Here is a 23134-nt window from a genome sequence, read left to right on the forward strand (position 1 = left end):
CTTGATTCCAAAATGGACTGTATGTGAAAGTTTACAGCCTTAACCTAACCTTAATCAGCACCAGTAGGCATCCAGAATTTTGACAGAGAAATGGTTGCTATCTTGACCTCTTAGGCTAAAAGGGTCATGGAATAATATAGATTTCCATAGAACTCAGAGGAAGAAACCAGAGTGGTCTTCCAAAATGAGATTTATTTAAGGCTGCTGTCAAGTCTGATTCTACAATATACACACTTTCTTCAAAATACAATCTGCCTCTTTTCCTGGAAACCATTTTTGCTCCCTCTTTTAGCTGTTTTGAAATTTAGAATATTTTAAGTGAGGTTGCAGGTGTTTTCTTCTCCATGAAAGAGAAAAATGCTTTAATCAGAAACATCTATCCTCTCCTCACCCCCAAAACCACTATCCTGCCCAGAATGAGTTGAAGAACCTCATATACTACTTGTATACACCTAACCACCACCCCTCTCAAAAACCAACCTACACATGAGAATTTCTGTAATATGCATCATGGGGACCAGTTATTTTACAGGTGACTGATATGAGGTAGGTCACTTATGTTTGTATTTGCAATATTCATTTCATGTCCTTATTAGTGGCTTTAAGGAGAACATTCTGTAGGTAACAAATTTACTTTGGGAAAAAATTACACTTTTGCATTCAAGTCTTGTCTAGGCTTTGCTTGTGTATTTATACCCACACATAACAGTAACACTAGTAAGTGACAAGGAGCAAATATTAAGCAGATAGGGCATTAGGCTATTCCTCTCTCCCCCAGAGCTAAGGGAGGAAGGCCAGGTAACATCTTACAAGGCACAATACAGGCTCTCTTAAAATTAGGCTTCTTCTTAAGTTATCTTCTCTGCTTTAGAGAGTCCTCCCCCCTTTCTTGTATAGGTGCTGCCTCTGCTTTGGCCCTCAAGACTGAGGAGCACGGAAGGACTGACCCACAAGCAGCATGTTACCACGATTTTCCTAATAGAGGGGAAACCTTAGAATAGGCTTAAGACCCGGTTTTACCAACCAGGCCAGCACATTCTGGTCCCGTTTGTCTGCTTGCATAACATAAGGTAGCCTCGGAAGTTTCATAACCTGGCCATCTCCCAGAAACCATATTACAAGTGGCCCTGCAGTTCCATAGCAGGCTAGGAATGGGGTCAAAGAAATCTGGGTCAAAGACCTGCGCAGTTTCAAATAAGGTAATTAAATACAGGACTCTGCCCCCGGCTGGGATTTGCTGCGCATCGCGTAATTAGCACTAGTGCTCTGGCTGCAGCACGGTGTCAAGGCTTCATGCTCCGGAGCTCGGGGAGCTCAGCCAGCGGCCACCCTCAGCCGCGTGCAATCGGGATTGTTCAGCCTCCGTGCGAACCGAGCAGCCTGTGCCTAGCGCGGCCTGGCTTTGGTTCTAATTGTATCCTCCCCCCCCGCCCCCAGTGACTCCACATCGCGTCCCATCAGGTGCGCAGAGTAATCAGCGGACAGGAGAAGTCACTCGGCCGACCTCTTCCCCCAGGGGAGCGGCAGGCGTCACCTGAAGGCATAGCACAGCCGAGGAGCGTGTCCCTCCCCGGGGGCAGCGCCCCTCAGCCCGCCCTGGCTCTGCCCAGCCGCAACTCCGCGCTGGCGCCGGATTCGCTGCCCCAACACCGACGCGAGCTCGGCTGCGGGACTGAGACGCGCTGCTGGTGCAGCACAAACCCGCGCCAGACGGCAGGCGGACCCAGCGTGTCCCGGCACTAGCTCAGCGCTCCCCTAGCCCTAGCCCCTCCGCCGCCCATACTGCATGTGGCGTCTCGCCCAGGCGGGTCCGCAGGCGACCCCCTCACTTACCAGCCTTCGGAGGTCGGGGCTCCGGGTTGACCTGGTGGCCGGTTTGCTTTCCGGCCCGGGGGTCCCCCGACACCGAGGGCAGGGCAGCAGCTACCCTGAGCGGGCTGGGGCTGCCCTTGCCCTGCTGCGGGCGGACGGGCGGAGCTGGCTGCCCTGCACTGGGCAGCCGAGTACGAGCTAGGCCGACGGGCTGCTACCGTCGCTGGGAACCGGGCTGGGGTCAATGTAGGGAAGCCCGGGTTCAGCTCCGTTTTCATTACCGTATTTCTCTGCTGCGCTCAGTGTCGCTCCTTCTCCGTCTTTCTAGTTCCCCTCGGCTTTCCCAGCGGCGGTGACCGGGTTGAGGCCGCGACAGTCCCGCCCCCACATTCCATTCCCTAGATGGTGTGAGAAGGCGGTGGCGCCTGCCCCACCCCCTTTTCCCACCACGCGCATACCCGATGGGCGCGCCCAGGCCAACAAGTATATGAGATCTCCAGAGGAGGCCCCGCCCAGCTGCAGTCCCCATCCCTACTGCTAATGAGCCGAGCACACCGCAGCCGGGCCGGGCCCGTTCTATTTATGTTTGTAGGCGCTGATTTGCATAGCTCCGCCTCTGCCGTGGGCGAGGCAGAAGGCTCCGCCCCCTGCCCATACATGGCGGTGATGGGCGGGGCCGCCATTCGGCTGTCGGTCGCTCTCTTCCTGGTGCCGTTTATAGGGTACAGCCACTTCCGCTGTCTGCTTAGAAGCGGCGCGATCATGGCGGAGCGCGGTCAGCTCCCTCCCCCAGCTAAGCGCCTCTGCTGCAGACCTGGCTACGGTTCGGGGTGCAGGCCGGGCCAGCGGGCGGGCGGTGGCGGACCCGGCAGCGGGGTGCTCTGTGCCGGACCCTCTTCCGCGGCCGCCGCCGCTGCCGCCCTGGGACTGCTGCCGCTCGGCAAGACTCAGAGCCCCGAGTCCCTGCTGGACATCGCGGCTCGCAAGGTGGCAGAGAAGTGGCCCTTCCAGCGGGTGGAGGAGCGGTTCGAGCGGATCCCGGAGCCGGTGCAGCGCAGGATCGTGTACTGGTCTTTCCCCCGCAGCGAGAGGGAGATCTGCATGTACTCCTCCTTCAACACCGGCGCCGAGGACCCCGCCGCCCCCGGGGGGGCCGCTGCCAGCAGCGCGCCCGGCGGGGCCGCGGACGCCGCCGCTGACGAGAACCGCCTGCCCTTCCGTAGGGGCATCGCTCTGCTCGACGGCAGCTGCGTCGATAACGTCCTGCAAGTCGGTGAGTCACTCACCGGGAGCCGGGCCGGCCATCTGGAGCCCCGCGCCCCCCTAATCCGGGCTGCGGCCCCTTTCCAGCACCGCTGTAATCCGGCTAGCGGGGCTTTCCGGGCCCCTCGCCCGCCTGTCACCCACCTGTAATCTCTGCCGTCGCCCAGCGCCCTGACCCCCGGCTAGCCCTTCACCTCTGCTCTCCTCTCACCTCGCCTAGGCAGCTGCCGCCTCCGCCCCCCGGAGCACGGGCCCTGCAGCCCTGCGCTCCCTCCGTGCCCCCAGCGACCCCCTTCATTTCCAAGGGATCCAGGCCTTGCCATTTCCTCTCCCGTCCCCTCCCCCTCGCAGCCGGATTATGTGGCTCCTTCACGCCTCTCCTCTGCATCCAAGGCCAGGTTACACGCTGCTTCTGTTCGCCTACCAACTGCCCTTCAAATCTGCCCTCTCTCTCCCTCCCACCCCTACACAGCGCCTGTTTACTCTCCGCCCCCGGCTAATCAAACGCTTCCCGTCCCGTCCCTTTAACTCTCTTCACACTCCTCCCCCGCCAGTCCCCACTCCCCCCGTAATCCCGCCGTGCGGTCCCACCTCACTTTGTCCCCTCCCACCCCCACTAATCCGGGTCATCGTCATACCCTGGGCCACAATAGAGGAGCTGCCAAACCCGCCGCCTCTGCCCCGCAGACCGGGGAGGGCGAGGAAATGAATCAGCAGAAGCAGCCCCCGTGGGGGGAGGGAGGGGCAGGGATCTGTTACCTACAAACCCCAGGAGCGAATTTGTGCGGAGAGATTCGGGTCGCTGAACAAAGGCGCTTGTAGGGGGCAGCGCCAGCGAGGCACGGGGCGGGTTGCGAGCTGCGGCAGATATTGCAACCTAAGCCTGAGGCTGCCTTTGAATCACCCCACGGTTGTCTTTGCGGGATGGGGGGGGTGGGGTGGTGGCTGGATAGCAAAGCTGCCAGATAGCGGATCCAGCTCGGGCTGCCAGCACGGAAGGGGGTGGGGGGGAGCTGAGCGATGGCTGGGAGGAGGGGGAGCTTCTGTGTATGGAGGCGGCGGTACATGGGGTACTGCCAGTTGCTTTGGGATGTAGCTTTCTTCGCTTCATGACAACAGCAAAAGGGGGAAGTGCTGTTCTTGCTTCTCCGGGAACAATACTCCCCCTACCCCACCCCAGCTGCTGCCGCCGCCTGCTGCTGCTCTTCACCCTCTCCAGGAGATAGATCTCTCTGTATTTAACTCCTCCCTTTCTAGTTAGTTTAAAAGGCGGGGGGGGGGGGGGGGGGGGGGGGGCTGTGCGTCCCCTCCTCCCTCTGAAGGGAGGAGGAAGAGGAGCTCTGTGTTTGGGGGGGAGGGGTTAGTCCTATCAATAAGAGTGCTGGACGAGCTACATGGCCGGCTCACATTTTCCTGTGGGTCTTGGACACGACAAGGGAAGGCTGTAGATTTCCCATCTCCTGCCTGGCTTGCTCTGATGGGGAGAGGATGAACCACCTCCTGGTTTCTGATGGTGGTGGGGAAGGCTTTACAGACCTAGCAATTCAGGCCCCGCTGCCATGTGACAGAACGGACAGATGGGTTATAATTTCCCTAATAAAACTTCCGTGCAGGGTGAGGTTCTCTGGTGCTGGAGCTGGAGCTCTCGTTTTGTTGTGTTTAGCTGAATGTATTTGCCATTTGCGCATCTCGAATCGCCGTGAGGCAATTCCCTGTGGTGGAGGAGGAGGAAGATCTGGCACTTTGTTCTCATTTTCATGTTTATTTGTGTCCTTTTCAGTTTTCTGCCAGCCTCCGAAAAGGGGAAGCCAAACAAAAGAGGCTCTTTATTTCTTTTCACTGCCTGCAAAATAGTGAAGATTTGACAAAGGGAAAGAAGGACTGATGACTTAAAGCTGCACAATTCCATTTTCCCTCAAATAGACTTGCATAATCTTCCCCAATATGCAGTTTAAGCCTGAGCTTTTCTCTTCCCTGTCAAGCTATCAGTTTTTGAGCATGGACGTGATGACATTTTAAAATGGACTGAAACCAACAGCAGGATAGTTCACAGCTCTCTCTCTTCTCTCCCTCTTCTTCCAAAGCACTTAAAACAAAAATGGATCCGTTTTTCCTTGTATTTATTCCTTGTTTTTAAATGATTGCGGGTGTAGATTTTCTGGCCCCAAAAGCCCAATAGATTTTAAGATCTGTTGCATAATTTTGGTTCTCATGTAATTTTGCCTCACTACCATCCTTGGAGAGAGCTGTGGTTCATTTGAATTAGAATACAGTCTACAGATATGATGTCTGCATGATCATGTATTTTCCAAAGGCAGACTTTGTTGCTTTTTCTCTAGGCTCAGTGCCCTTCCCTTCTGCCTAAAGGGGGGGTTCAGCATTGAAAGTTAGTTTTTTTTTTTTAAATGTCTCATCTTACTTTTGGCTTTGTTTCTTTCTAGAGGACTGAGGGACATCTATGGTTCTGCATTTGTGGCAAAACCAGAATTCAGTCTCATTTTGGTTTGGTTGGCAATGCTGGGAATTTTTTTTCTCTTGCCTGTGCTTGATTCTGCTTGCAGGCGATGAGGAATGACAGGAGTGCACATAGGGAGGGTTTCTTGGCTGATTACATTTAAGCCAGGAATTCACTGTGAAAATAAAGCCAAAGGGCGATAAATAAAAGATGCAATCTTCTCTAGGAGACAGACACCCAGCATGGGCTTTGCTTTGCTTGCTTTCAGCAGTAGAAGAGCCCTCAGTGAGTAGTTGTGAAGGGGGGTGGGGGGGAGTAACTTTTTGTATAGCCTCAAAAGGGGAGGGGCATTTAGCAATGTTGGCAGGGTCAATGTGAAGAAAGAAAATATACATAAATACAATTTAACTTTTGACTGCTGCTCCCGGAACACTTAACCACAGTTCAAACAAATGCTATACAAACTATTGAAAATATAAGTCTTTTGGGGAAACCATTCAAAAGTAGCACTGTATCAATATCAGTGCTTTGAAACACAATATCAATTGTTCTGACTGGCGTGGAGTTTTTGTTTTGGAGGGCATAGCAGTATAACTTTTAGATGGCAGAGTATCCTCTAAGTACTTGTGTAATTTGGGAACATTGTGTCACAGCTGGTAAGGGTTTTGTATTTGAAATGTGCCTTCCAGGGCAAAAAGATGCAAGAGCACAAGCAACTCCACTGCAATGAATTATATTGACTGGAGAATGGAGTTGGCTTCATGCAATGTAGCAGAATATGTATCCTAGTCCTGAGCTTATATAAGTGTGGATTTAGTGACGGTATAACTGTGAACATATTTTTTGTGCAGTATGAGTAATAGAAACTTTGTACATTTTTACAGTTGTGCTTTCCCAAAGCACAATTATTGGACAGACAACATTTCATTGTATATCAGATCTTATTGTAATACTTGCAACACTAGTATTAATACAAACAGATTAGAGATTTGCTAAGCAAGCCATGTAAATTTTACTTCAGTGCTAGTTAAATGAAAATATTTGCTTTTGAATTTTACATTTTCGGTCAATACACTGTAGAAACATTAAGCTGAAGGAAACATTACTATGGCAACTTGTTTTCAAGCTATATATGTATATATATAGAAGACAGATAGATATAATATTAGAAGCATTCAATCTATTAAAACTGCTTTTCATTAGGTACCTTTTTATGAAAAACCTCTATTTTTGCAGCTCCTTGTCTCATATCTGTATTGTAAAGGACTACTTTGCATAAATTATATATTTTGTAAACTGTATAAGGATTTTTTTCAAGCAGAAATCTTGAGTGTCTATTAGTGCATTTAAAAGCTAACTTAATTTATTCCAAAGTAATTTATTTCATTAATAAGCATAACTTGTTCCAAAGGGGCAGGAAGCTGTCAGTTTAAAAATCATACTTGCATCAATACTGGGGGAGAGGGTCTGAGTGACCATCGATAAGAGCTTGGGGGAGAAGGGGTTGCTTAAAAAAAAGCCTAAGAGAGATGAAACATTTTCGCTTTAAACCATTTTAAATCACTAGATCTTGCCCAGCAGTGTTTGCAATCCAAACATTGCAACATTTTCAAAGTGTATTAAAATTTGCAAGGCAAATTGACTGACTGCCTAGAAAATAAGTTTTCATTTGGCCAATCTGAAAGACATGCCAAAAGTGAGGGGAAAATATGGATGGTGAAATGTAAATCTGTTTTAATCTAAGGTCAGTTGTATGTCTGCACTGTATAGACGATTGTTTGCTCACACTGGTCTCTGTTTAAGACATTTACAATAATTTCCACCGCAATGCTTGACATCATAACGGAAGTAATACCTAGGTATTACTTCTAGATATGATTGGCAGGAGGATGAGCTGAAGGGAAGAACTTCCTGAAGAAGAAAAAATCATGTGAAGGATTAAGTGATAAATCTTAGAAATGTGATAAGCATCAATTTAATGTTGATATTGTAAGCCAGCCACTCAGCTTATTTTTCGTTTGAAGAGGGTTAATTCAAGCAGTGTGTCTCTTCACTGCATAACGTTGGGTTTTAGACAGTGAAACATAGTGAAATGCAGTTGTAGAAATGTTACTAATTCTCTCCAGAGAAACTTTAGTTTGGTTTTCTTCAGTGTAAAATAACATTTGGGGCTCTCTATATATTTCTTTATTTGGATTCTTAAATTAAGTTTAAAAGGTCTGCTTTTTTGTTTTTCTCATACTGAGAAAAAATGTTTTTCTTCTGACTCACATGTTTCTGTGGTCCTTTATTTTATTGCTAAAGCTTAATTAAAAAAAAAAACAAACTACAAACCTAAGCCCACATTTAGTAACTACTCTCAAAACCAGGAGTCACGTTTTTTTTCCACCTGGAATGGAATGCTTCATGAGACTACATGAGTCGCTTTTTTCTGTAGAATTATGGTTAAATATAATTGTAGCCAACAACTTTCAGATGCTTTTATGGATCTAATGGATCAGAATCTTTGCTTATTTTCTACTTTTGGACAACTTTTTGAAAACACAATTTAAAATTAATAGATTCTAAGGCCAGAAGGGACCACTGTGGCCATCCAGTTCAGCCTCCTGTATAACACCGGCTATAGGACTTCTCTGAATTTATTCCTATTTGAATTAGAGCATATGTTTTTTAAAAAAAAATCTAGTCTTGATTTTAAAATTGCCAGTGATGGAGAATCCACAACACCCTGTGGTAAGTTGTTCCGAGGACTATTTACCCTCATTGTTAAAAAGCTGTGTATTTTATTTCCAGTCTGAAATTTTTAGCTTCAGCTTCCACCTATTGGATCTGTACCTTTGTCTGTTAGATTGAAAAGACCATTGTTAAATTTTTGTTCGCCATGTATATAGAGCCAATTAAATTATAGAGTGAGTTAGTCAAATGTCATTGCTCTTGTTTCAAACTTGAATTGTTTGAATTTCAACTGTATGGTATTGAACACCTTTTTAATTGATGAGAGAGGCCACATTGAATATATTTTTAATAAAGTTGCCAAACAAACTTTGTGCTATGAATTTAAATGCACCCCTCTGCAGATATGAGACTCTTCATTTAAACAAAGTTGGCTAAAGCGATAATACTTAGCTATTTATTGAAATCTGTAGTTCCTTTAGTTTATCTAAAATCTCAAGTAACTGTAAATGAATTGACTCAAGTAAGACTGTCCTTAGTATGGAACAAAATGTTTATATTTCACTAACTCTTTTTGATGAAGTTCTAGCGTTGTCCTGGTGTATGTAGTGACTTTTTTGTGGCCAGGGGAAAAAAGGAAGGGAAGAACATGTTAAAATCTGCTACTGTCTTTAAATTGGAAGTGTTTCTCTGCTGACATGCTGACAGATGCAAGCAGGTCTAGCAGTAAGTCTAATGTTGGAATTTTGGTTAGGAATGTATGATTAAAGGAGGTCATCTATAACTTGTTTAATGCAGTACTGTGGTACAGACACGTGGTGTCTGACTTTGTCTTTGTTTTTTTGTTTAGAGTGAAGACTACAATTAAGTTTGGAAGATGAGATTTTTATCAGTAAATGTCAGTAAATTATTTATTTCACTGTACACATACAAATGGATGGAAAAATATTTCCATAGATGATCGAAATGTATAGATACGCAAATAAGGAAAAATGCTGCTTGAGGACCTATAAGAGTAAAAATTGAGTGATTTTATATTTTTGAATTAGGCTTGTTACAAATGGGCTAGGAAACAAATAGTAAAAACAGGTGTGATTTGTTGACTTCAGGATATTTATCTTGTATATTTTGACATGTGATGTCAATTTGTTTTAACAGTTTTTACAAAGCTTTAACTTATTTAATCTCAACATCTACTATTGTTAATTAACTCACTGCCCTAATTTCCTGTAACTGAACATTTAAATTGAGAATACCTTCGGTGACTTGGGTTCTAACCCAAGTTAAATAGTAGTCACCAATATTTTTGTGTACAAAACCACGAACCAATTAAACAATTTTTAAAGCTATATCTTGCCTTAAGGGGAGAAAAATCTGAATGTATTCCAGTTTCCTTGTTAGATTTGGAACATAAGTCCTTGATTAGGGAACAAAGGAGCTGTTTTCTCTCTCTGTCTGTACACATTTTTTAACATGTACTGTTAACCTTGAATTATTTCTTGTGAAAGCGTTGGTGTGTAACACTTTGCAACAGTGGAATATTTAAATGTGGGAAAACTACATCTTTTTTTTCTTTTGGTAGGTCAATTATTTGAAACCAATTATTTTTCAAGTCACTTTTTGAAGTGACAAAAGAAACTTTGCCCTGAAATAAAGCTTACTGTTTTTTTATAATGGAAATATTAATGGTAGTATGTGTGTCTTTACACAAAAGTAGTGACACCATCCTATTAAAGACACAGTTCTAATACTTTCTTTTAAACAAAAACACCTTATTCAATTACAATTTGTGTGGAACGTATTTCCACTAAACATAATTCAAAAATGCATCAATCAGTTTTATAGAAATATATTTTATTTGGAATCACCTGATGAAAATATTTAACGTTTATTATAGCTTAGCATTCAAAAGTTTACTTATAATTTTTCTTTTCTACTTCTGCTCTTCTTGAAGAATCATTGCCCTGCAAACAGACTTCGTACTCTGAGATTTGATAAGCAGAACCTGACACTTGCATTGATGTTCCCCAAGCTTGAGTTTTTTCTAAGAATTCTAAGAAAACAATTGGCAAGTTTTTAAAATGAAATCTCTCTCAAATTTTGTTTAACAAAATGATTCCAGCTCTGCATATGATCAGATGTTTTGGTATGTAGCAATTCTTGAACTATAGCCAACTGTCGTGTCAGCAGCTGATTCATTTTTTTTTTCTCTGCAGTCTGACTTTCAGAAATGAGCAATTAAAAGCTAAATGTGTGGCTTTTTTTCTGGGGCAGGCGGAAATTAAGAAGCTATTAAAAAGTCAGAAATTCAGTGACTTTTTATTTGTTGTTGCCTGTTTTCCCACATATATAACTCGATAAAGTGAAATATGTATAAAGGTTTTAAATTGTATGGTGCCAAAAAATCCCATTCTAAACAGATAATCCAATATAGCGGTGAAACTAGCTACAGGTGTGGAGGATAATCCATTTTAGAAAATGGTTCTTGATCATTAAAACAGTGTCTCAAAATACTGATGAAAATTTATGATGAATTGGCGAAGTAGCTGGTATTCAAACTTTTTATTTTAGAAGATATGCTTGGGGGAAAAAGATGGACTACCTGAAGACTTGGCAGTAGATAATAACGAATTCAAGTCTTCAGATTATGAATATGCTGTCTATGTAAAGAACTTGTAAACCTCAAAAAATCTTCCATGCATAACAAAGGATACAGTTTAAATGTGAATTCTGATAGCCTGGAATGCAGTCAGCCTGACAGCATGCAAATACTTGAGTACTGTGCAATAACTGCTCTCATTGTTCAGGGAAGTCTCTCTGTGAACCTTCAGTTTTTCCTCTTGGTTTGCTGTCTAATACTATCTGCGCATTTAAATGTTTTTCCTCTCTATATTGGATATTAATCTATTGCTTGACATGGCTTCATAACCATCGTTGACCTGGTGGATCACTGGAGCTGTCTGCTGGTGCTGCATAATGCAGGCTTGCATCTCCTTCTAGCAATATGCCAATTAACATGATTTACGTGATGTCCTCATGATGCATCACCACATCTTTTTTTGAGATTATGTAGCCATACTCATATAGGCTTTGGTTTTATTGGTTGAATTGATAAAGTCCCAGTGCCTGAAAGATTTGTAATAGTAGTTGCCAACTTGAAATAATTTTACTCTTATTTATGAACACATCAGATTAATGTAGCTGCTAATAGTAACTAAAGTGTAAAGAACTGCTTTGTGATTGTTAGAACTGATAGAAAAGCCTTTTGCACGCCTTTTAACTTTGCAATTCAATGTACTTTAGTCTCCTTTGATGTAGGCTTTCTATACACTAACTTAAAAACATACCTCTTTTTTGAAAATTTGAGAACCTCAAGTCTCAAGCACATACTGTGGTAGAGGAGAATCACATTTAACTGCATTTAAAGTATATTTTCAGGAAATAATTGTGAAGTCATCTGCACCATCACACACTTTTAAAAGATCTGAATTTTTTTTTTTACTAAGGCCTTTTACTTCTTGTTGCAAGTCAGTGCACTTGACAGTCTTTGAAACAGCTGGAAATTTTTGTATTGGAAGTGCATGGGCAATGGCTGAGAGAGTCTGACATTAATTGGAAGGATGCAGTAGAACCTGTCAGTAAGTTTAAATTCATACTAGTAGAGCTAGCTGATCAGATAAATCAGAAGCTCATTTACTGAATTAATGCGCTAAAAATTCAGGTGATTTACCTCTTGTCCTGCTTTATTTAACAACCTGCCTATTTACATAAGTCATCTTTCATTGTTAATTGGTGTCAGACCTCTAATATGTTCAGGAATTGTATGAAAACATGTTGGGGGGGCATGTAGAATGAAATATCACAGAAATAGGCATTAATATATCTTTATTGTGTCTGCTTCCTTTTTGTTGTTGTTGGCGGCCAATAGTTAATTGCATTCAAATGTTCGCTTTGGTGACTGGAAAAATCAAATCTTGAATAGCTTTGTGAATTCTAAGAAACAAGAAACTCATACATATGCCAAGTTGAACTGCTTGGTGGTTACTGATAGCACCAGTAGTTACATAAATACAGTGCACGAATTGAATACTGCATATACGGATGCCTACAATGTCTAATTTATATTGACTAACGAAATAGAGAACATGTAAGCATTTAAATAACTGGCAAAATTGTTTTATAAAACCTGAAAAATAATGGGATTATAATCCACTATGGGTCAGAATGAATTGGTTTATGTATGTTCTAACTACGTTGATATTTTTATTTAAAACTTGTATTCAGAGCAATTGGTATTGGTTGTGTCTTTCATATTTTTAAATATTAACTCTGGTTGTCAAGGTTAGAACTTGGGTATTTGGTTCCTGATGTTGTTTGAAACAGTTAAATTAACATTTCCTATTTATCCTGAAGTAACTGTTGTCTGTTTTTCACCTACATATAAATAATTGGTCATGTACTCTGGGCATAGTTCATGCCGCTGCTATGTTCAGCAAATAAAAGCAACTCATGGCTTATCCTTGTAGCAGCTGTGGGTTTTATTAGTATTTAGCTAATCTCAAGATTTAGGCCTGATAGTTTGACCAGTCTACAATTCATATAGCATCAGTCCATATTCAGCACTAAGTAACTTGGCTTATATTACATTAGTATGAAGTATAAATGCAAATAGTGTGTTGAGCTTATTGTGCAATTTTATGACTTCAGACACATTTTATCATTAACCTGCAGTTTGGACAGAAATGATGGTGGAAGAAATTACATAATAACAATTGATTAGAGAACCAATCTTTATTCTACATGGGTCTACAAATATTCATCCTGGAAATTTTGTAGAAAAGATGATGGTCATGGAAGGTTTATTACAAGTATTATAGTAAGCTATTGATTACTTTTAAAGTAGTAATTGAAATATAGTACTTACCTCCTTTCGCATATCTAAGGGACATAATGCATTGATCTGGGAGGGTGAGAAAGAGGGTGGATTAGTTTAAAACAAAAATTAATGTTTTTAACAAAATTGGCATAGATTGCTAGAAAGAAATTAAATTAAACATAGCTGATCTCCATACTTAATACATATTTTGCTGAATCCACTGTTCAGACAAGTTCAGAATTAAGGATACTTTGGAGATACACAAAATATTGTATAATGCACTACTTAAGTAAAATCTGAATCTTAATATTTTAGAATAAAAGCTGATTGTGTTTTGACCAGTAGCTAGTGGGCCAGTTGGCTATGTTGTAGTTGCAAAAAATTAGTTTCATTTCTTCCATTAATTTGGCTGTGAACTGAAATCTCACAGACTGACTATAATTAGTGTCTTGGGGATAGAGTATCAAATCCATTATGTTTTGGATCAGTATCTGGACTTGGTGTAGCTGTGTTATATAGAAGCTTGAAGCATCACTTTCACTCCTGTGCTTGTTGATACAGAGGGATATGGGAAATACAAAATGTACAATTTAGCTTTTGTGTATGGCAGGGCATCATATGTCCAATGATATTGTATTGATTAGTATTAAACTCATGCGTTCAGTTGAGGGTACTTTAGCTGAATGTGCCACTTTGACAGAAATGGAGGTCAGTGACAGGAAATGGGAAGCAGGATTTAACAGTTGGCTTGGTTAGCCTGATCATGTAAGGGAAGCAGAGGTGTAATTTGGTTAGTGCTATTTAAAAATTCTGTATACAAAAACCTATTTTGATCACTGAAACCTGTCAGGTAAAACTGTTACTTTGCAGTGTTCACTGCCTATCTTGGCCGTAGTATTTTTTTATGAGCATGGGGACAGGAATGGAGGGATTTAGGAGTGAACCAAGGTTGGTTCATTAGCAGGATGGGAGTTGGAGAGAAGTAGTGAAATATTGGACCTTTCATAACTATTTGCCTATAAAGTGTGGGGTCTGTGGTAAGGGAATGGTCAGGGGGGGAGCTTATTAATTTGAAAGATCCCAGAAGGAACTGTATTAGTGAGGAGAAGATTAAGTGAGCGGCCACATGAGTGAGTGGAAGAGTTGATCTACAATTGATGGCCAAATGAAAAAGGGACCACAAAGAAGCTAGTGGGTTAGATTAATTGTTACCACAGGCTTTTTAACACCAAGAAAACTGCAAACTGCACAATAGTTAACCCTATAAAAGCCCTTTTAGCATATAAACATAAAGTAACATGTCTTTTTAGAAAGGAAACAGTATTTGTAAAACCACAATTGAGTTGAGTGAGCCTATTTTCCTGGCCTTCGTAACGTACTAATTTTAGTTGAACATCATTGTGATTTGATGGCCAAAGATACCTCCAGTTTATCAGAAGCAAAACCAATACTAGTATGGAGTTACAGTAGGGACTCCTCAGTTAAAGTTGTAAAACAAAACCACCAACTCCATTTTTGTCCTAGTGTTTGGCACAGAGCTTTTTGCAGTGAAATGGACATTTTATACTATATGGGTCTCTAAAACATCCAGCTTCTGTGTTCATCTTCCTTCTCAGCAGCTCGGGGTGAATGGCTTAAAATATTTTGAATTTAACCTGTAAAGAGAAAACAGATGGAAAATGCTGTTTCCCACCCTCTTTGTTCCACTTACTCTTGTTTATTTGTAGTAGTAGATATTATGGTGGAGGGAGCTGTTGTACAGTGCCCAGCACAAACATGAAGAAATCCCTTCTTTGAAGAACTTTATGATGGGGCTTAAAGGTGAAGACAGAAAGCTTGTACTGGATGCAGAGGTGAAGGGCAAGGGACACACAGAGGAGGTTGATGTGATCAGACTGACAGAGACTGGCTAGCCAGCAGCAGTCAGAATAGACTTGGAGGGAGCAAGGTGGCAGTAGTGAAGGCTAGAAGACTGGAGACTGATGTATTCAGGATGTGAAATTAGAGTTTGGACTAGAATTTAGGTTGCGTGGACAAAAAGGAGGCTGTATTTTAGAGTTGTTGTGTAAGAAAAAGCATAGACTTAAAAATGGCCTGAATGGGGCTTCAGTAAAAGAGCAGAGCCAAAGATAACACCTAGCCGATGGGGCCCAGTTCTTGAGAGAGTGGCAGGGGGTGTCCAATGATAAAGTAAGAGAGAAGGTATCAGGAGTTCAGTTTTGGCCTTAGTTTAAGATTGACATCCATGAAGAGATGTCACAAATGAGATGCTAGGTTGGATAAAAGGAGATCACTCATCAATAGCAATGGACATGCGGAGTCATCAGCATAGAAATTTTAGTTAAAGCCCTGCTTGTAGTGAAGAGCAATTAAAGACAAGGAGAAGATTAGTGTAAGGATTAGAGCCTTAAGAAACACCTGAAGCCAGTGAAGATCAGAATTTCTAGGAGTGATCAACGAACAGCCATTGAGATGGTCCAGGAGGATAAGGATACAATACAGCCCTGAAAGCTGGCCAGGAAGAAGTTGTTGGAGACTTTAGTGAGAGTAGTTTCAGTGGTGTACAGAGTGGATGCCAGATTGAGGGTCAAAAACAGAACTGGAAGAAAGGCATTCCAGACAGTGATTGCAGATGGCATGTTTTGAGTTTGGAGATGAAGGGAAGGAGAGCGATTGAACAGTTTGTGGAAGAGGTGGGGAAGTCAGTAGAATTTCAGGAATTGCTCAGCAGCATGAGAATAAGAGCATGGAAAACGTGTGTGTGTGTGTGTACACACATACTGGGATTAAGTATGGATGGAGATAGGGGAGAGGCACACAGGAAGAGAATCTGAATACTAAAGGACTGAAAGCTATGAAACAAATAGGTGGCAGGGATGTGAGTAATGTTGGAGATGAGGTGGTCAGAAGGGGGATGTATGAACTAGGCATATGCAGACTAAGCAATTGCTTAGGGTTTCAAGCAGCTCTATTATGAGTATGTGGTGTGGAGTAGGGCAAAAATATTCCTGTTTAGGGCTCCCAATGAGCTAGCACCAGCACTGTCAGGCAAAGAAGCAGGACGCTAGGGGATCGGATGGGACACTGGTGTCGAAATTGAAGAAACTAAGGATGATGATGGGGTTTATGATGAAACAGAGAGCTAGGAGTTGAAGCAGGAGAGGACCATGGATGCTCTGTGTATGTGATGTGATCAGGGAGATGAAGAGAAGTGGTGGATGGAATACTGTGGGGTTCCCCCTCCCCAAAAGGAATAAAAAATGTGGAAGGAGGATTAACAGCGGAAGGATCATTAGAGAAGCCTGGTATCTCCAACATAATGTTAGGAGGATGACTTTGCAGTAGGGCTAAGGGATTGGAGGAGGCTGCTGAACAAGAGGGTGGTTGCAGAGACAGAGGAGGGAAATTCAGCGCCCTGTGAGAGCCAGGTAGAGAGGGACGGAAGAAATCATGAATGACAGGTTGGTGGTTATTTTTATTTTAATAGGGAATGAACTGGCATTTCAGAGGGGTCAAAGAAGGAGAAAAGACTTCAGGGTGGGATCAGGTCTGAGGTTGGAGGGGGACCAGCGGGGACTGAGGCATGACCAATATTGAGGGCTTGTCTACACTTACCGGAGGATTGGCACTGCGACAATCAACGCATTGGCGGTCGATTTAGTGGGTCTAGTGAAGACCTGCAAAATCGACCGCCGATCGCTCTCCTGTTGACTCCTGTACTCCACCTGATCGAAAAGAGTAAGGGGAGTTGATGGGAGAGCATCTCCTATGGACACAGCGGTAAGGAGATCTAAGCTACATCGATTTGAGTTGCACTATTCATGCTACTCAAATTGCATAGTTTAGATCGACTTTTGCCTTTAGTGTAGACAGGGGCTCTGACTCATTGGAGAGAAGGAGGAGAAGAGGAAATGAAGGTGGTTTTGGATTTGGGCAGGCAAAAGGAGTTGGAGGAAAGAAGGGGAAGGGAAATAGGAGAAGGTAGAGCTGTGGAAGCAGTAAAATAGGAGAAAGGGAGGAAAAGAGGAGAAACTTCAACAATTTGGCTCTTAGCCTATGTAATGTGCAGATACAAGGCATAACTTTAGTAGGATTAGAAACAATTTGTGTGTAAATATTCTGTTCTAGCACAAACCCAGACATTTTAGTGCCTGTAGGTATTTGTTTTTTCTTTCAATGTGATATAGGAATTCAGCTTAATAAGCGATTACAAAATAAACCATAACATACCATCCACTTTACGGGACTTAGCATTGAGGATCTTGTAAAGAGTGTTTGATAGCAGATGGGATAAAACATCCATACACAATGTCTTTGACAGTAAAGACCTCACTCTTGGCAAAACTTAAAGTAACCTTGGACACATGGTTGCTATTACCTTTAACTTTAGCAGACAGTTTGAATCATTAAAATGAACTACTTCTGAGTTCCTTTTTTAACTCCCACACCCTACAAGCTTTTATTTGATAATATACGGAGACATATTCCCAGAGTTAGGGAGTGAAAAGGAGCAGAATCAGAAGTCTGCAGGAGAATAAAGAATCCAGGCAATAGCTTCCTCTTGCCCCTGGCAGCTTTCATCAAATATGAAATCAGCTCACCAACACTGTTTCCTTCTCCCTGAGGCCTTTGGCGTGGTAATGGTCTGGGGTAGATCTCCTGACCTTTCCGTGCATGAAGCTAGTGGGAGTGTTCTCTCCCCTCTCCAGTCGCCCTTACTGTTTCATGTGGAGCCAATTTCAGGATGTCCACCTCTCCCTCTATGTGTGGAGTCAATATGAGCATATTGTTGTTGCTTCTCATACATGCATTGAGAGGTGGCTTTGGGTGCATGTCCCTTCCCCCCTCCCACTTTGCCAATGCTTGTGCACCTACAGATGTTATGCACAGAACTGGTTTGGTCAGGGGTTTTCCCTCTTCCGTGAGCAGATAGCACCATGAGAGCTGTTGGACAGTTTGCACTTCCAGTAGATCTAATACAGGGCAGCGGAGAGGCAGTTTTAGAGCTCTATTATGTGGTCTTCATAACTGTTACTAATACTCAGGGTTGTTGCCTCAATTGAGTCCCATGAGGTGCTCTCATGAATGTAGTTGTGGGCTTCCACTAGCTCCAGCTGTACATGTCAGCAGTTCTGAGCCTGTTGTAGTGGCACACAGGTGGTGTACTGATCAAGGACTGGGACCAATACTTAAGGTCTTTGTAGCCCATAAATATGATATCATAAGCTAAAATATCAGCCTGATGGTTTTTCCTGTTGAGACTTGTAATGTTAGGTTATAAATTATTAGGCAGCCTCAGTGTGCTATAAGTCTTTGCATTGAGAGAAGTTGAAACTGTTCTAATTATTCATATGGCCTCTAGTTTCTCTCTGCTTCCCCCTTTTTCTGGGGAGAGGGCATGTTCTTCAGAGAACAAGCTCAGTAGTTGAAAGAAATATGCTGATGCGGTCACAAAACATGGTCAGAACCTTTCTCTTTTGAACTCAGATCTGTTAAGCCTCAACAGTCCGTTCTAGCAAACTTGCTCCCTGCCATCTATCACTAGGTCAGGGGTTCTCAAACTAGGGGTCGGGACCCTTCAGGGGGTCACAAGGTTATTACATGGGGGGGGTCACGAGCTGTCAGCCTCCACCCCAAACCCCACTTTGCCTCCAGCATTTATAATGGTGTTAAATATGTAAAGTAGTGTTTTTAATTTAAATGGGGGGAGGGTCCGCACACAGAGGCTTGCTATGTGAAAGGGGTCACCAGTACAAAAGTTTGAGAACTGCTGCATTAGGTGAACTTTTCATCCTAATGACAATGAAACAGGCATCTCAAAATAAGTGTATTCCATTTAAAAATATTTTAGCCATGAATACGTTCAAATGAATAACTGATTCTGTCTATGACCTGTGTTGTGCCTGACTGTAACTTTTGACAGAGAAGATATTGCTGTGTTATTAAACCTGTATTTTCAACAATTTCTTTTGTGAGCCTCCTTTTCAAACTTGGGTCCCTAAATACAGGTTTAGGGGGCCCAAAATGAGGCTCAAATGGGCACTAATCACTCGAGGGTTCTTCCTCTGACATTTCCAGAAGTCTCTTCACAGCTCTTGGGACCGAAAGAACCTGTTAGTCTCTGCAGCTCCCTCTTCAGAACTGGAGTACTTTAGAAGAAGGTGATAAGGTGATGTAGACCCAAAGGGTCAGATTCTGAGGCTATGTCTACTCTACAGCTAGGATCGATGCTGAGATCGATCCACCAGCAGTCGATTTTAGCGGGTCTAGTGAAGACCTGCCAAATAGACAGCAGATCACTCTCCAGTTGATCCTTGTACTCTACCCTCAACAAAAAGAGTAAGGTAAGTCGACAGTTTTTTCCCATCAACCCCCTTTCCTTCCTCCCCCCCCATGGTGTAGACCCTGCGGTAAGTTGACCTAAGGTACGTTGACTCGAGCTACATGATTCATGTAGCTGGAGTTGCGTAGCGTAGATAGACTTACCACAGCAGTGTAGACATAGCCTTAGAGTGACTGACTTAAAGTGCCTTGAGAAGGCAGTGGGGAAATCCCTTTGTGCTTAGGAATTTGGTGGCAGAGGCATCTCAGTTGCTTCCTGCATTGACCACCTCCCCATCCCTGGTGTCAGGGTAAGGAATGGCTGTATCTGCCTTCTGTGGATGGGCCAGGGATGAGATAGTTAGGGTGGAGAGCATGGCAGTGGATGTCTGCTACTTCTGATCCTCCACTGATATAAGTTAACAGTGCCCATGTGAGCCCTAGCTTTTGTGGTAGGGCCAGCTGGCTCTGAATAGAGAAGCCATAGCAGGCTCCCTGTGGGCCCTCTCTCTTTTGCTTTCTGAGCAGAGCTTGGATGGAATGGAGAGCCAAGCCCAAAATTCCTAACACTTCCTAGTGTCCTCTGCCACCTCTGTCCTCAGAGCTTGCACTCTCTATTATAGATAATTATGCCACTTCCCAGTTCCTCAGGGCCATTCAGTGTTCTTTCAAGTCCCCAAAAGATACAATACACTATTGCCCATTTTGAAACTGGAGTGAATGAATCAATTTGTGGAGGATCAAAAATTGGAGTTCCTTTGCTTTGTAAAGCAGAGCGTGTCCATTAATCTCAGACACACCAATGCACATCAAGTTCCTCTGCTCATCAGAAATGCCTTAGGTTCACAACTGATAATGGCAACTTCCAGTAGAAGTCTCTAACGCTTGCATTACCCTTGAACTCTCACAATTACTATGGCTGTGCTAGCAGTAACCTTGAGGGATGACAGACTCTGGATCATCTCAATATGCAGTCTTTTCAGGAAGCAACCAGTACAGTCAATGTCCTTGTGGATATTAAAAGACCTGATGATAATGGTGACTTGGAACAGAAGCTGGTTGACTTGTTCTCCCTCTTCCCTTCCCTTAAGATGCCTTCCTTTTGGGGTAGACATAGCATGAGCAAGGAAAGTGTTTATCTACATAGTATCAGCAAACAGAAATAGCTGATCTAGATCCATAACTACCTCTAAACCAAGGCTTTTACCCGTACAACTACATCTGTGAAAGTCACATAACTGGTATTTATACTGGTAAAATTTTTAAGAATAAGCCAACCTGTAGGAGTCCTCTGTGTGCATAGGACATAAGGGAATTGAACATTATAGGAGCAGGGAAGGGGTGTGTATAATTCTTTGACATGCATAGCATGTGCCTAGTATGCTGCTTTGCCTCAAAGCAAATAACCAGTAAGTCTAGTTATTAATCACTCTCTTAATGCCAAGCACTGGAGGCTTTGTGCCACCAGAATGATCACTACCTGTGGTTTACTCTACTTGTAGGTAGTAATTATTTTTTGTAACATTTGAAGTGTGTGTGTGTGTGTGTGTGTGTGTGTAGGGGGAGGGGGCATATTCCCTTCTGGCTCATGTGTGAACTTCACATGAAACTATAGAAATGGTTCTCCTTGTTCTTTCAAATTACCTGGATACCTCTGGGGAAGAAACTGGAGAATCAGACTATATCAACCACTGCAGAAGGTCTGTCATTTGAGTTGGGTGGTGGTGTATGACACACATTCATTTCTTCTGTATACCATGTGTTTTCACCTGGAGTCCTCTGGGTTTCTTCAAAAGCTAAGCTTTTGTTTGTCTGAAAATACAAATACCGGTTATTTGTCTTGTGTAACTTCCAACATTTCCCATTTCTGGTGATGGAAGGGAGAATACAATATGTTGTTTTCAGACTGTTCTAATGGTTCCTCAATGCTTGTCTTCCCTCCACAGAAACTTTTCAACTGAAACCTTTGCAGAAACCCTCTACTCTTCTGGCTAGTGGCAAGCTTCCCTTTTTACTTTTGGGAACTGTTCCTCCCTCCATTTGGAATGTGGCATTGTTAGCTAAATTTAAATCCATATCATGAGATATAATACCATACAATAGAATGGGTGAAAGAAACACTAGTGTTGCATTCCATGCGCAGATGCATTTTCTTACTCTACAGAACTTGCAATGGTCAAGGGAAAAATGTACCTAAGATTACTTAAGAAAAAAAAAGTTTGAAATGGCTAAGTGGAAGCCTATGTTTTGGATATCTAGGCACTTACAAGTACAGCAAATAGAGGGAGAATATGTAGCTGTTTTACACTGAGCATGTGGATAATATAAGACAAATCTAGGATGGAATATTCTCTCATCCCAACGTGTAAGATGCTTTTTATACTTGTAAGTACAAATATAGTCTCTTCCTATAGGAAAGGAGTCGGCAACCTTTCAGAAGTGGTGTGCTGAGTCTTCATTTATTCACTCTAATTTAAGGTTTTGCGTGCCAGTAATACATTTTAACATTTTTAGAAGGTCTCTTTCTATGTCAATAATATATAACTAAACTATTGTTTTATGTAAAGTAAATAAAATTTAAAAAATGTTTAAGCAGCTTCATTTAAAATTAAATTAAAATGCAGAGCCCCCCGGACCAGTGGCCAGGACCTGGGCAGTGTGAGTGCCACTGTAAATGAGCTCATGTGCCGCCTTTGGCACACGTGCCATAGGTTGCCTACCCCTCTATAGGATATTACTGAAACTTAAGCATACCCACACCAAGTAGAAGATCCACCTCTCCCCCCCGGATAATTTTCTTCCTTAGGGTCCACTTCTGCTTTGAAATATGGCCAGATATAAATGGGCATCACTTACTCAGATTTGTTCCATGTATATATTAATTCACATCTCCTTAATAAATGTTCACAACATTGTTTTTCCTGTTAACCATGCAGGAATATAGTTCAGAGTTAGCTGGATTCTCTTCATCCTTGTGCGACAACAGAACTGTTCATTAAGTTTTGATCAGTTGTTCCTCTGCAACCTCACTGAATGCAATAGGGTTACGTAGGTCTAACAGAGGCATTACTTGGCTTTCAGGGTCTCTATTACTGCAAGTAATGTATGAGAAGGAAACAACTCAGTATAACTTGTAGGTCTCAGGCTGAGTTTGCAAGGTTGGTAGTTACAAAGCAATAAGATACTTTTTCTAAACTGAGCACTTGATGTGAACCTCATTGAGACTAAAAATGGCATTGTGGGGCTCTACTTTTATCACTACTTTTCAAAATAGAGCAGTGCTTGAACAAAATGTTGTATATTGGGCATAGCACGCTATGACGTGTATTTGTAATATATGCTTGGTAGAATGAATAGAATAAAGCAGATGCATGTAAAATATTAGAAGTTAAAAAGGGATGTGATCCAGTTCAGATAAATGCAAGCAATACAGAACCAAGCTTTATTGAAGGCTGGGTTGGGGTGGAGTGCATAGGAGCCTGACTTCCCACTTGCATCTTGTGCAGGACCCTGTCACAGCTGAAATTTCTGCACATGAGGAGCACAGCATCTGCTTGCTCTGTGATGCACCAAGGGAGGGGTGTGGAGGAGGCATAGCTGTGGCATTGCACTAGCCTGCACAGCATTGTGCACCCGGGCACTTGTAGTGTGGAAGGTTAGAGCTCCTGACTGGCTCCCTTCCTATACGTGTGTGTTGCAATCTAGCACTAGGTAAGCTTGGTTGGGTTGCTCAC

General features: G+C 42.9%; 1 protein-coding gene across 1 annotated transcript in view; it reads left to right on the plus strand.

The window, feature by feature from the left end:
* The first annotated feature begins 2574 nt into the window (after positions 1-2574).
* ZSWIM6 (zinc finger SWIM-type containing 6) overlaps positions 2575-23134 on the plus strand; it is a 163929-nt gene continuing 143369 nt past the window's right edge. The window contains exon 1 of the mRNA XM_050946872.1: positions 2575-3085. Coding sequence (XP_050802829.1) covers positions 2575-3085 — 511 coding nt within the window. The remainder of the gene's footprint in view (positions 3086-23134) is intronic.

Source organism: Gopherus flavomarginatus, chromosome 3, assembly GCF_025201925.1.
Source record: "Gopherus flavomarginatus isolate rGopFla2 chromosome 3, rGopFla2.mat.asm, whole genome shotgun sequence".
NCBI classification, from domain to species: Eukaryota; Metazoa; Chordata; order Testudines; family Testudinidae; genus Gopherus; species Gopherus flavomarginatus.